This window comes from Thermothelomyces thermophilus, chromosome 4 (assembly GCF_000226095.1).
Source record: "Thermothelomyces thermophilus ATCC 42464 chromosome 4, complete sequence".
NCBI lineage: Eukaryota > Fungi > Ascomycota > Sordariomycetes > Sordariales > Chaetomiaceae > Thermothelomyces > Thermothelomyces thermophilus.
Window position 1 is genome coordinate 3,995,733 of NC_016475.1, and position 14,161 is coordinate 4,009,893.

At 55.5% G+C, this 14,161-nt stretch overlaps 4 protein-coding genes across 4 annotated transcripts; 3 read left to right on the forward strand and 1 right to left on the reverse strand.

The window, feature by feature from the left end:
- Positions 1-604: 604 nt before the first annotated feature.
- MYCTH_2307549 (uncharacterized protein) lies at positions 605-2,946 on the reverse strand. Its single transcript, XM_003664529.1, has 3 exons — positions 2,609-2,946; positions 2,412-2,494; positions 605-2,342 (listed from the first exon to the last, which is right to left on the reverse strand). Exons 1-3 carry the CDS (start codon positions 2,773-2,775, stop codon positions 859-861), a joined length of 1,734 nt encoding a protein of 577 aa, XP_003664577.1. The 5' UTR covers positions 2,776-2,946; the 3' UTR covers positions 605-858.
- A 1,663-nt stretch (positions 2,947-4,609) lies between these two features.
- On the forward strand, positions 4,610-5,717 carry MYCTH_107976 (methyltransferase-like protein; the record flags this gene model as incomplete). Its single annotated transcript, XM_003664530.1, has 2 exons — positions 4,610-4,623; positions 4,748-5,717. The coding sequence occupies 2 exons, from the start codon at positions 4,610-4,612 to the stop codon at positions 5,715-5,717; spliced, it is 984 nt and encodes a 327-aa protein (XP_003664578.1).
- A 3,467-nt stretch (positions 5,718-9,184) lies between these two features.
- Positions 9,185-10,321, forward strand: MYCTH_102322 (polysaccharide lyase family 3 protein; the record flags this gene model as incomplete). The annotated part of the gene is made up of 5 exons (XM_003664531.1): positions 9,185-9,365; positions 9,480-9,559; positions 9,638-9,687; positions 9,761-9,805; positions 9,925-10,321. 5 exons carry the CDS (start codon positions 9,185-9,187, stop codon positions 10,319-10,321), a joined length of 753 nt encoding a protein of 250 aa, XP_003664579.1.
- A 2,123-nt stretch (positions 10,322-12,444) lies between these two features.
- MYCTH_2128390 (uncharacterized protein) lies at positions 12,445-13,157 on the forward strand (the record flags this gene model as incomplete). The annotated part of the gene is made up of 2 exons (XM_003664532.1): positions 12,445-12,957; positions 13,071-13,157. 2 exons carry the CDS (start codon positions 12,445-12,447, stop codon positions 13,155-13,157), a joined length of 600 nt encoding a protein of 199 aa, XP_003664580.1.
- Between the last annotated feature and the right edge of the window lie 1,004 nt (positions 13,158-14,161).

The window sequence follows — 14,161 nt, forward strand, 5'->3', positions numbered from 1 at the left end:
TGATCAATCAATAAAATCAATCAATTAATTATCAACCAAACCCTTCTCTCTCTCTCTCTCTCTCTCTCTCTCTCTCTCTCTCTCTCTCTCTCTCTCTCTCTCTCTCTCTCTCTCTCTCTCTCTCTCTCTCTCTCTCTCTCTCTCTCTCTCTCTCTCTCTCTTTCTTCTCTCTCTCTCTTCTCCCTCTTGACCCTTTCGCACCCAAAAGGACATTGATCCTGAAGATACGACAGCATGTTTGTGCCTGCCCAGCGTTGCCCAGCGTTGCCTAGCGTTGCCCAGCCCGCCCATTGATTTTTTCCAATCCGTCGACCGGTGCTGCAGAGGGTGGTGTAACAACAGAGAGTCATTGCCTGATCGGGAAGAAGATCCTTCGGACTCTTGACCTAGTCCGAGGTCGCCAGCTGTCCCGGAGCTCGCTAATTAATGCGGACCGTGATGGTGGGGGGAGAGGGATTGGGGGGGAGGGGGCTGAGTTCCATTAATTGCGGATCATTATCGACAATTAGAGTCCCTCCTCACTGGTGAAGACGCGCATACGGGTCATGACTCTATCGGTGTTAACTTTGGCGAGAACTATTAGCGGCAGGTCAAGATCGGGTTCTCTCACTGGCTGAACTGAAGGGATAATTAAACCAAGGAAAGGGCTGCAGGACAGAGCAGCTTGCGTGCGCAATTCATGGTTACAGCTTCTCGCTGATTGTCGGGATGCGAGAGAACGGAGGAGGTCTTGAAAAGCAACACATGATTTAGTTCACAGTCAGACATGGTGCAATATCAGTCACCTGGTGGGCACTCCAACCCGCCTTGGGGTTGACTTGGTTATTTATTTACATCCCGGTCTCTCTTTTCTCTCTCTCACGCACCCGCGCTCGTGGTCTGGAGGCGATAAAACTCGTCGCCCTTTCGCCTCTCCTCGTCGATAATGTCCTGGACCGACTTGGTGCCCGCGCCGCCGCCGTAGTACTGCTCGGCCAGCTCGATACAGCGCAGGTTGGCGGCCAGCTTGTTCATGGTCTCCATCCACTCCTCCGTCTTCTCGCTGTCAAAGACGATGCCGCCGCCGGCCTGCAGGTAGGCGACCCCGTCCTTGACCAGCATGGTGCGGATGGCGATGCACGTGTCCATCTGGCCCTCGTCCACGGCGACGCGGACGGCGCCCGTCTGCTTGTCCGTCTGGACGCGGACGACGTCGTATGCGAACCAGCCGGCGGCGCCGGCGTAGATGCCGCGCTTCTCCTGCTCCAGGTCGTAGATGAGCTCCATGGCCCTGATCTTGGGCGCGCCCGAGACGGTGCCGGCGGGGAAGATGCTGCGCATGGCGTCCCAGCGGGTGCACTCGGGCCGCAGCAGGCCCGAGACCTCGCTGGTCAGGTGCTGCACGTGGCTGAAGCGGTCGATGCGCATCAGGCGGTCGACCTTGACGGTGGACGGGTGGCAGACCCGGTTGACGTCGTTGCGCGCCAGGTCCACCAGCATGACGTGCTCGGCCCGATCCTTGGTGCTGGCCTGCAGCTCGGCCGCCAGCTCGTCGTCCTCGGCCGGGTTGAGCCCCCTCCGGATGGTGCCCGCGATCGCGTGGTTTACGATGCGCGGCCGCGAGCGCGCCTGCTCGGCCGCCGAGTACGCGAACCGCTCGTCCACGGGGAGCGGCGCGTACCCGTCCGTCTTCATGAGGCATTCCGGCGAGGCGCCGACGATGTGGAAGTCGGAGCACGACAGGAAGAAGAGGTACGGGGACGGGTTGAGGGTCCGCAGGGTGCGGTAGATGTTGAAGGGGTGGAGGGAGGTACCGCGGGAGAAGCGCTGGGAGGGCACGGCCTGGATGATGTCGCCCTTGACAATGTGCGACTTGAGGGTGGTGACGAAGGACTCGTAGCCGTGGCGGCCCACGTTGGACGAGTACTGCTGTGGCGTGGACGGGTCGGGCGGGTTCTGGGGCGGGAGAGGGGTCTCGGGTCGGTGGATGACGTCGAGGGTCTCGCGGATGGTGGCGCAGGCATCGTCGTAAGCGGACTGAAAGCCGGAGGGGTCCTCGGGGAGGCGCATGTGGGTGATGATGGTGAGGGCCTGGAAGAAGTGGTCAAAGGCCACGATGGTGTCGAAGAGCATAAACAGGGCCTCCGGGATGTGCAGGTTGTCCTTGAGCGGGCGGGCCGTCTTGGGCTCAAAGTACTTGATGCAATCGTACGAGATGTAGCCGACGGCGCCTCCAGTCAGGCTGGGTAGCTTGAGCGATGGGATGCTGATCACTCTGTCCTCGCCGAGCTGGGCCTCGAGCGCGCGCAACGGGTCACCGACATCTTCGTAGCCAGGGCCCGTGGCTATCACTTTCCTTGGGTCTGCCGAGATGATCAGCCAAGGTTCGCATATTGGGGGGGAATTGTTTTATTGCTGGATGGCTGCCTTACTGGCTCCGATGAAACTGTATCGCCCGACTGTCTCAGTGCTCCCTGTGGCGCTCTCGAGCAGGAACGAGTACTCGGCTGTGGCGCTGCGGCAGATCAGTCTCAATACCCCGCGGTGGAGTTATCGATAGGAATCAAAACAAATTCAAATTCAATCGGCCCAGATAAATCATAATCATAAAAAAAAAACCATTGCCTACCCATTTGACAACTTCAGGTAGGTGGCTGACGGAGTCAGCAGGTCGGATGGGACCGTGATGCAGACGGGGAGCAGTGTCGGCTTTGGTGACGCTGAGCTGGCCTGTTCATAAATGGCCTGGGCCTCGGCCAGTGGTGGCCGGATGTCAAGCTTCGTTCGTGTAGCCATTGGGCCGCCAATCGCCGATCGATGGTTGATGGAAACGGAATTGGGGCTCCCGGTTGCCCGGATGCGGAGGTTGATCCTGGTGTCTTTCTGGTGTTTCGGCGCGCGATCCAGGGCAGCAACTGCACCTGCGGGTTCGAGAACCGAACGTTTGATTTTTCTGCTTGCTCCGCTGAGTCGAGTCGTCGATTGCCAGACTCTCCGACCTCGGGTGACTCATGAGGTGGGGCTCAGAGGATCTCCAAGAAGAGCTGACCACCCTCCCGGCCAACCCTAACCCTATATTGGGACCGCGATCAACTTTCCGTCCGCGTGGTGGAAGGCATGGCGCAGCTGGTGGCAACACCGAGTAACTACACTCCAAACGCGTATTAGCTTCCTGATTGCGATGAGTCCAGGAACCGGCGTTGAATCGGGCACACCATGATGCCAGCTGCGGCTCGATCCATGGGCTTTGATCTTTCTCGGCTCTCCTTGGCAGTGCTTGTTTCATAGTTCTATATTTAGCAGGACAATTGTCAGACGAGATGATATCTGGGGCGTCTTAAAAATCCGCTACCAGAGCAGATACCTAAGTAAATAATTAATTATGCACGTCTGTGGCGTTTGCACTTTGAACAAACATAACTAGCGTACCTAATCAAGTAACAGGACGGGCCTGTCCTGCTTATTCTCACACTATATTCTCACGCTAGCACCTTGGAATCAAGTCTTATTACGCCAGCACCAATATGAGCCTTGATAACGGCAATACAGCCTGTTTGTCATTAAAGAAAAGCACGGGATCGATTTAAAATAGGTGACCATACGAACTGCAAGCACGTCTCATCTTCCAGCCTCATAACTTGGTTGGGTGGTCTTGACTTTGTACATATTAATTATTCTTTACAAAGGCTTGGTAATGTGGTCTTTCTTTTTCATGAAATATTATTACAGAAATCTCACTGTGAACTTGTGTGACTTGATTTTCACCTCTGGTGTTGAGACCGTGAAAGCCCACGATTTCTCATGGTTGCAGACTCGCCTCTATGGAGCGTTTTGGTTAGTTACTCACGAACTCGGGTGAAGCTCGATGATCAGACCGAAACAGCCATGCTTCGGAGGCTCAGGGCTACGATCGCCCTTGACAGCTTTCTTACTCTCCTTTCTACGTTGATGCAATACGTGTCTGCGGACGCGTCCTTCATGTAAGGTTAGATTAGATAAGTCTTTGTGGGTCCTGGCTTTGTGGGGTGGAGCTCTCTCTGGGTGGCCTGTGCGCTACCCTCTTCTTATACCTGGCTGCAGGGCCTGCTTACAGGAACCCACAAACTTCCTAGAGATCGCAATATTGAACTATCTTGATTTTACAGACGACTACTTCCATCATACGTCTAGATCGCGCGAAAATGGACTATCGCAAAAATATTTGGAGCGTCGCGAAGGATCAGCATCGCGGCAGAGGCTGGTAAATAATTATGGCGAAGGGGTGCCGTATGCTCATTCCATGGACACGCTGACGTGCCCTGGGACGTCGGTGGTTGGGGCGAACTCAGAGCACTGCATTTGCATCTAAACCCGAAGCGGAAAAAATAGTATGAATACCGGCACCGGCATATCTCCGAAGCAGGAAAACAAGCCGAGCACCGAGCCGGCGGATATACTCGGCAATCCTCCGCAATCGCCTCAACAGCCACTAATTATGTACCATTCCACCCAAATCCCCGTCCCTCTCAAGGTCGTAGGGCGACAGGGCACACTGGGCATCGTCAGAGAGCCCGTCGCCATCTATTGACAGAATCTTTACCACCTCGAGGTGATTCTTGAAGCCTCCGGCCTTTCGATATTAATTAATACCATGTCGATCTTTGGGTGAGTGAGAACCTTGGCTAATGACCCGAGAGGTCTTGCCTTAGCGGGCAGCTTGAGTATTCTTCCAAAATGAAGTATCAAAAAGTTTGCTCCGACTAATTAATTAATAACCCACTGATGGCAGCCGGGCCACCTTCTCCTCGGCCGGCTATGCGGCCTTCCGGCCGTCCTATCCGCCCGTGTTGTTCAACCGCGTGCTCGCCTTCCATCACCAGGGGAGGAGCCAGGGCCAGGCGGCGAGCGGGAGCCCGTCGGGGAACCTGCTCGACCTCGGGTGCGGGCACGGGGTGGTGGCGCGGGCGCTGGCGCCGCACTTCTCCTCGGTCGTCGGGGTAGACCCTTCGGCGGGCATGGTGGAGCAGGCGCGGCGGCTGACGTCGTCGGACGGCTACGGCGACGGCGGCGGCGGCGACGGCGGCAGTCGGATCACGTTCCGACAGGGCGGGGCCGAGGACCTGTCCTTCCTGGCGGACGGGTCGGTTGACTGCGCGGTGGCGGGCCAGGCGGCGCACTGGTTCGACTACGCGCGTGCCTGGCCCGAGCTGGCGCGCGTGGTCCGCAGCGGCGGCACGCTGGCTTTCTGGGGTTACAAGGACCACGTCATCGTCGGGCACCCGGCCACGACGCCCATCTACGAGCGCTTCACATACGGCGAGGCCGAGCCGGTGCCCGGGTGGGAGAGCATGGCGCGCTTCTGGGAGATGCCCGGGCGCAAGATCCTCCGCGGCTCCTACCGTGCCATCGTGCCCCCCGCGGCCGACTGGGACCGCGTCACGCGCATCGCCTGGGACCCGGACCGGACGCGGGCCGACGCGGTCGCGGGCGCCCCCGAGGAGGCCCTCTGGCTGCGCAAGACGCTCACGCTCGGCCAGCTCCAGGGCTACCTCCGTACCTTCAGTGCCTTTCATGGCTGGCAAGGGGCCCACCCGGACAAGAAGAGCCGGGCCGAAGGCGGCGAGGGGGATATTATCGATCTCATGTTCGACGAGATGATCGCGGCCGTGCCCGAGTGGCAGGCCAGGGGGGATGACTGGAAGCAGATCGAGGTCGACGTCGTCTGGGGCACTGTCCTCCTCATGGCTAAGAGGCGATGAAGAGGAGGAGGAGGAGGGGGAGGAGGAGGAGGGGGAGGAGGAGGAGGTCGTGACGCGCCAGCAGTTCTGAAGTTCCCCCTCTCCGGCAAGAGGGAGTATAAGTCCATTTGGTTCGTGGCTGCTTGGTCCGGTTACATTTCCTGCAAGTAGGAGATTAAGGGTATATATCATGATAGACATCGTCAATCGTACAATCGTCACTCTCGTTAGCGACTTCGTTTCCTCTCTCTTCGTCCTCCTCCTGGTTCCTCCTCCCGTGACCATTCCAGCCATTTTGAACCACCCGATTCATTCAATGTCTGCGGGTGCCAAACACCTCGTTCTTTCCTCCTCCGAACGGCCTCCTCCCCTTCTTCTGTTCCTCCTCCTTTCAACTCCTACGCGCTTCGCTTTTCTCCCAATCACTCATAATACCCCCTGCTCTGGCTCCTCCTTCTAGTCCCGCTCCTCACCACAACAGGCGCAATCTCCTGCACCGGTACCGCCTCCACCATGCTGGCCCTCCTCGTCCTGCTGCCCGAATGGTGGTGGCTGTGGTGGTGGTGACGGTGCCGCCGTCCGGATTGGTCTGGGACTGGCGCTGGTTAAGGAGGTGCGGGAGGGTGCGGATCGGATGGGGTGTCTCGGCGGCGGTTTGGAGGAGGGCCCGGGCGGGCGATAAGAAATAGGGTAAGGGAAGGCGGGAGCCATGGCTGCTGCCTGCTGAGGCCGATGCTGGTGTGATCCGCTCTTGGAGAGGTCTGGAAATGATTCGGTGTGCGAAGGCTCGGGAAACCACTCTTAATTAGTGTTTCTCCTCAGAGCTTCTTCCTGGTTCGGCGTGCGAAATCTTCACCTTGGGCAGAACTGACCAGGAACGAATATGAAGCGGAGGCCTGGCCATGTTTTCGGTTTAATATACGCTCTTGGGCTGGCACCACCTTATCACAAAAGTTCGAAACTTGACCAAGTCAGTGATGTAATTGTATATACAAAGCCATTTTGTGAGCAGATAGGCTTTCTTAAGGGGGCTAGCGTGATGGGTGGTGTAGTATTGGAGGCAGTGGGCGGGTAAAACAGGCGTGCCAGTGCAGCCAAGGCCGGCAACGGATTGTCGAGCCTCGATCCTGTTTTGCGATCAGGGACCTGTAGATAATTAGTTCCTCAAAACTTGAAGAGGTCTTCTGAGATTCGGCCATGTCAGTGGCTCGCCCAAAATTCTCAGCACGCGCGGTGCATGGTATATGGAGTAAAGACAATTTCAGATTGTCCCTGAAGGTAAAAACAATATAATAATTAATCAGTTAACATCAATTTCGCAGCGACGTGCTATTGCATGTCTCTTCATTTTGGTTTCTCAAGTTTAGTTACTGCTATGACGAGTTCGCCCCAGAGAAGCTGAGGCAGCTGCTTTGGTATGCCGCCTGCCGCGTGGAGAGGCTGTGGAAGACCAGAAATTTCCAGGGAGTGCTGGAGGCACATGCGGATGTAGCCGTCGCTATTCTCGGGTTGTTAGTGGAGAACAGCAACTGAACGTGCCTTGGCTTTTGTTTGATTATACATACGAATGTATCGCGCTCGAGCGGTATCTGCAAAAAAAGGTGCCAGGTTGAACCCTTACCATTTTTCTCTTGGATTGAGGCTTGGTGGGAAAATTACTGACTATTAAATTGTGGCGGCTTCTGATTTGCCATCCGTTCATTCATTATACCATCACCTCCGAGGAGCAAAGAAATCTGCACACTTGCGAGTATTAATATCCCTCGTTTATCAGGATTTGAGTTCCTTGTTCCCACTGCACACCTGGGCCCCAACCTCGAGAGCCACAACCTTCCTATCAAATACAGTTGCTTCTTTCGGAAACAGGGCCGGTTGGTGCTCTCGTAACGATCTCAAGATGGGGAACACCAAATGAGAAAGGCATGCCCCTCGGGCACTCTCCCACAGAGATGGAAGTCTAGATCAATAGCCGATGAGCCCCACTAGCGATACAGGGTTTCCGCTTCCCGGCCGTTCCGCTTCATCGTAGCCTGGCAAGAGTGCGGGTCCCCGATATACTCGGCCCTTGTGGCACACCAGTGTTTGCACCCTTAGCGAGCTTGTCAACGGCGACCCCCCGAGGCCGAAATGGGCACGCGGTTCTGAGATGGATGAATAAGTAAGCACAACTTACCCGCTTTGAATATGCATACTGTACCTACACCAAGTACTACGTCTACGAAGGCCCTGCGGGCAGGATTCAATAAAACTGCCCATCCACTCCTCCAGAGTCTCGGAGCAAATGCTCGTATTGCGGGCTTGGTGCACTGTTGGATCGGGCATTCACAAAGCGACTCGGGAGATGTAAGCTTGGAAGAGCCTTGGCTAGAAGAGCCCAAGGCTGTTCAGCCCGCAAATCTTATGGTCATCTTTGCTTTGGAAGGGAAAAAAGGATCGGGTTATGCCATCAATCCGAGCAAACGTCGAATATGACACTGTCTTGCAGAAAAAAAGCCGGGATCTATGATACCTGTATTGAGCAGATCCAAGAAGTCGTCAGCCAGAACAGCTTTGGGATATTAAGGAGGAAACAAGGGGGCGATGCTAGCTCGGTTACACTCTTCGGCGCAAACAACGCCATCCCTTCCCTCGGGTGCCGTTCTGCACATGAGATCTTGGTTCGCTTGATTGGTGGCATTTTGGATCTCGGATGATTCTCCGTCCACCAGATCGGTTCACATTCCGCATCGGTCATGGTGTTGCATCTCGAAGCTGGGGTGCAGGCCCCGGAAAAACAAGCACGCACCATCCATAGACATAGAGGTACTCCGTATGTACGGATTAGTACGCGCCATTCGCTCCGCCGAGAAGCTAGCGTTACAAGTAAACAGATTGACGACAAGGTTGAGAGGAAAGAGAAAGAAGACCGGATTGTATTTGGTTTGCCGGCGCTGCATGTGCTTGGATTGAATCACATAGACAATACCGTACACTAAAGGTAGAAGTAGACAGGAATATGCATCATATGCAAAAGCGCATTCACGTAATTATGTATGTACGTACATACATCCTTTGTATGTACGTAATTACTTGGCTGGCACCGTGTCCGCGGACTGATCGACAAGGCCATCCCACCCTTTCGAGGCCCCGGTAGACACGGAAGACAGACCTCCAGCCGCCGAGAAAAGATGAAACATCAGACATGAGTGGTGGAGAAAAAGGAGTGCTGTCGAGAGCATCGGTTACCGTAGGCTCGTCGATCATGGCGGGAACAACCGTTGGACGCTGGGTCCTCGCAACGACAGAACACGAGCGCCAAGTGAAATATCAAGCACCTCCAAGGAAGGTATAAAAAGGATGGACTCCGACCTCAGTCTCTTGACGCGAACCAACTCAGTCCATCAACAGACAACTTGAGTCAACAACCATCCCAGGTTGCCTATTAATTAATTATTCGCTCAACAGACCATCGCATTCACACATCCACTTCAACCATCCAACATCCAACGATGCATCGCTACGCCTTCCTCGCCCTGCTCCCGGCCGTCCTCGCCAAGGTGCCCCTTGTGGCCCGCGCCGGAGTCACGACCACGCTGCCGGCCAGCGCGGGCGCCACTGCCACGTCGGCGCCCATCACCGTCAAAGCCGGGCAGACGTACGACGGCAAGATGAAGAACTTTGATCGCTCCCGTACGTGCGCACGTTTCCTTGCCGCCTCGCCGCGCCTCGGTTAGGGTTGGCGAAAGAGAAGAAGAAGGAAAGAAGAAGAAAGGGGTGTGTGTGCAGATGGCTGACGTCCAGCAGCGAGAGTCTGTGCTGAGCAGACGGAGACGGGTGAGGATGACGCCATGTTCATTCTCGAGGACGGTGCCACTCTCTCCAACGTATGTTTTTTTTTTTTTTTTTTGAGTTTAGAATGATTACATGTCTAGAAAGGAGGTAATAGCTAACCATGCCCGCAGGTCATCATTGGTCCCAACCAGGCGGAGGGTGTCCATTGCAGGGGCACTTGGTAAGTATTAACCACTGCGGCGAAGCCAGCGTCCGATCAAACAGCATCTAGAAACTAATCTCGTGTGTGACAGCACCCTGATCAACGTCTGGTTCCAAGATGTCTGCGAAGATGCTATGTACGTGTCATCCCCCCTATTAGCTTCCTGGCTCTCTCACGGCCAAGAGCAAAGAAGTATTACCATCCTCTTTATCCCGGCAAGCTACTAACGTACTCTCTTTCTCTCTCTCTGTGCAGCACCCTCAAGCAGTCGAGCGGCACGTCCCGGATCATCGGCGGCGGCGCCTTCCATGCCGACGACAAGATTGTGCAGTTCAACGGGTTCGGCACGGTGGAGATCAGCGACTTCTTCGCGAGCGACTACGGCAAGGTGGTGCGCAGCTGCGGCAACTGCAAGGACAACGGCGGGGCGCGGCACATCGTCATCGACAACGTCGTCGCCGTCGACGGCGGCGTCCTCTGCGGCATCAACACCAACTACGGCGACACCTGCAAGATTTCCAACAGCTGCCAGGACGACGGCAAGAGCTGCGACCGCTTCACCGGCAACAACAGCGGCAAGGAGCCCACCAAGATCGGCAGCGGTCCCGACGGCCAGTTCTGCACCGTCACCAACCTGTCCAAGAGCTGCTAAATCACTGGCCACAACTGGCGGTGTTTATAGCCATTTCTTGAGAGGAGCCTGGTATGCTGGCCGCGGGCGGTGCCGGGCTGCAATGTACATAGTTGATTTCTTGGTTGCACATACTTTCCTAAGTCACATATTTTTGAGATTTGAGTACCTAGTTGGATTAAATCCAGAAGTACTCCGCTCGACTACAGATTGATTACCTTGCCCTTCTTTGCTTCCCATGTCACCATCGCTCCGCGTCCAGCACACGCACGGGTCTCCGTTCCCGCACAACTTCCACCTCGTCCACTCCATGACGCTACACAGAACAGTCTTCAGATAATTATATCGCAACATTATTATATATGCTCCAGGCCTTCGTGAAGACTGACAGTTGTTCCTCAGGTGGTTCTCTGGAAGTTGGCCAGAGTTGATGCGGTGTGAAATGCACAACCGGCTTCGAGACTGACGGATCAAATAATTGACGAATTGCTTGGGAACTTGGAAAGAGAAGACGAAATAATAACTACAGAAAGAAAGGAAAATAAACAAAAAGGAAGGTCCGGGGACGGAAAAGAAAAAGAAGGCTAAAGAGCATGTGAAGCTCGAGACTCAGCCTCTGTGAAACAGAGTTTCCTCTTGGGAATAGGACGAGCCCAGCGGGACAAAGCGAACCGGACAAGCTGGTGGAGAAGAAACGGAAACGGTAGAAAGAGAGTGACGAAGCGGGCTACTGTTTTGCTTCTCTCAGGTCAAGGTCGAGAAGGAGGTGTTCGAGAGCTGCCATGGGCGGAGCAATAATTAAATGATAGGTACGTTATGTAGGTACGGAGTGCACAAGCCCGGGTGGGTGCCGACCGCAGAACAACTAAGGCACCTCCCAACCTTTTTAAAACGCCTAGATGATTTAGGTTGTTTGGTCCGTGAGATGTCTGCGGAGTCACCTCCGAGGAAGGCGCTTTGGGCTGGGGCCTGCGGGATGTTGTTGCCGAACAGCACAGCACGCCACTAGTAGTCCTCGGGGTCGTTTTAAACTTCAAATGCTGACAGGTGCGCCCACGTTACCCACCCAAACTAAAGTCGCAGGTTGCGGGCTCTCTTGCTTTGGCGTAGGTGGCCGAGGTCCTCGGTTGGCTACATCTCCTTCAGAGAGCGGCGCAGCTCAGGTGTGTCCACGCCCGATGTTTGCGGCGCATGCATGTACTGTACTTCCCGCGCGGGGCAGGTGCTTACCACCGCTGCGACAGGACCGAGACATTCCAGTGATTATGCAACCTCATCACCGGCCTCCGAAACATGCGATCCCTGGATATAATGCGGCTCAGCCCTACCTTGCCGCCCGCATCGCCGAGGTAGGGGGGAGGGGGAGGGGAAGGGAGCGGCAAACATGAGTGGCCGAACCGGATGTTGCAGCGGCATTCGGGCCAAGCGAGCGCGGGGCACGGGGGTGAGGTGCCGCGGCATTGCACCGAACAAGACGAGTTTAGCGGGCGCCGTGAAACGTGTGTACATCCAAACAAGATGGCGCCGCATTATAATTAGGGCGTCTGGCTGCGCCGCATCTCACCGTCCCATTGCATATCGTCTCATCAGGGCATGCCCTCCAAGCTTAGATGCCTCGATCGGGGCCTCACTCGCGGCGGGCTAATTATTATCTGCGGGGTTTATCATCCCGGTCCCGAGATGCTTCAACCTACTAAAAAAAATGATCCCCGGGCGCTTCCATGAGGCAAGGGTCCTGGCACCCTGATGAGCCCCCCCGCTGTGCTGCTTCTGCTTTTGGGAGGGCCGCTGGCGATGAATCGTTGTCCTCTGCCTTTCGACTTCGTCTGCCAGCATTGTGATCCCTGGATAAGGATAACTTCGATCCCAGCAACTCCAGACGGGCGGTTGCGTTAAGCAGGTTTTTCTCATGAAAGTGGGTTGGTCGAGTCGCCGTGGTTCGCCCGCTAATTCGAATTGCGAGAGATGTGTATCTGACCGACCACATTAGGCTCAGAAATAACTCGAATCGTATTCTCTCTTCAGATTATAGTTACATAATACCTCCCTCTCTCCCTCTCCCTCCATACATTCGTGCTGCAACATCAGGCAACCAACCCCCCCCCCCCCCCCAACGTCCTTGAAGGCCGCGCGTTCGTCCGGCCATGTTGCGGAAGCTGCTATGTTTCTATCATGTGGAAGGCGGTGATGGGAGGAAGCATGTCGATGGCCGGGGGCAGTGTCACGCGTTCCGCTGCGGCCAGAACGCCGGTGATTATGGGAAGGATGTATCAAGCTCTCGAACGGAGAGGGAAATGCGGGTCAGCGCGGAGAAGGGACGGAGGGACTGCTCCTGCTCCTTGTGGTCCTCCTGCCTGGCTGGGCTGCTTCCGAGGGGAGGCGAAGGTGGAGATGCAGCCGCGCAGACCGAGCGGCCTCGGAGAAGGAGGGGGAAGAGGCGGCAAGGGTGTTGTATCGAGGGGAAGACGAAAAACAAAGCCTCCAGTGGTGAGAATGGGGCCATGCTGACAGAGGTGTCGCGAAACAGCACCCTCGTCGGGGGCGATGAGCACGGCGTTCGGCGGTACAGTGAGAAAGAGAAGCAGTTGGGGGTGGAAGTTAGCCAAGTTCCGTCTTCACCGGCGACGCGAGCTCCGCCAATTGCCTTCCATTATCCGGTAAGACATTGGGTTTGTACCTACATACATACATGCGTTGTGCATGTATTTACTCTCATACGAGGGTCCCGTGTTGTCGTCCTGCTAACTCGCGTTCTTGTTTTTTGCCGCAGATCTGGAACGGGCAACGCACATTCGATCCGACCGTGGCCGAGGCGCAGATCGCGTGTGGTCAGAGGCTGGTGTGGGCAGATCCATAACGGCGGACGAGCGAGGGCAGCTTCGGTGCCGTCACGTTGTACGATCGACGGGGTTCACAGGCACAAAGCTTCGTCGGTCTTAACTCTTAAGGATAGCCAGGCAAGTTGGCTCTTTGTCAGGCTGGCACTTAATAATATAGCGATCTGACCATTGGGAACTATGTGCACTACTAATAAGCGCCAGCGAGGTCAGAGCAACTTGGTACCCGGCGTGGGTGCAAAAATGATACACTTGCTACACCAGAAGGATCAACCACATGCGACAGTCGTCCAACAAGCAGAGTATATTCCTGACTTTTTACACACCTCGGGGCTTTGATACACCGCGGCCGGATCGGCGCGGTCGTCGCGGGCATAACGTTTCCCTTGCTTATTGCATCCACCTGTGCGGCCGGTGCATAGCCGGTACGGTAGATTAGAGCCCGGGCGGAACAATAGTGAGTTTGCATGCTTGAGGATGAACCAGTTCAAGCTCTGCCAGGTCTCAGACAGGGCGATGCGTAACTGCGTGAAAGGTGAGGTACCTCGGGCTTCTCGAAGTGCTTGGCGCCCAGCGTTTCAGATTCGATGTGGCAGCTGTAATAGACGACGCCGGCCTCGTCCGCCCGCGCTTTTAAAAAAAGTCGTTACAGAGACTAGCACGGTGAGAACGCAGTGTTAATTAGTATAGTCCAGGCTGGTTGATAAGAACAAGGCTGCTGAAGGTGAATTGAGGACTAACCGACCCCCCTCATCAAAACTCTTTTCCTTGAGGAAGTCCAGCATTCTCTGCTTCCGTGAGCAGATAGTAAGGTGTACTTTTGCAACCGCCTTCCCTTGCCCTAGACGGATGACAAGTACGTGCCAAATGATCTTTTAATGACGGCATCTCGTCGATTGGCACTTGGCCCGATGTCTCCAGGAAAGCCGGTGTGTAATGTGAACCGTACAATGCAATATGAGAGGTGTGTCAGCAACGTTCATGTCCCAGGTCGATACCAGTCTTGAGGGGGGGGGGGGAACGC

Coding starts and splice junctions, on each gene's coding strand:
- MYCTH_2307549 (XM_003664529.1), bottom strand. CDS start 2,775: ATGGCTACACGAACGAAGCTTGACATCCGGCCACCACTGGCCGAGGCC. Junction 2,495..2,608: donor TACCTGAAGTTGTCAAATGG/GTAGGCAATGGT, acceptor GATCTGCCGCAG/CGCCACAGCCGAGTACTCGT. Junction 2,343..2,411: donor ATACAGTTTCATCGGAGCCA/GTAAGGCAGCCA, acceptor TCATCTCGGCAG/ACCCAAGGAAAGTGATAGCC.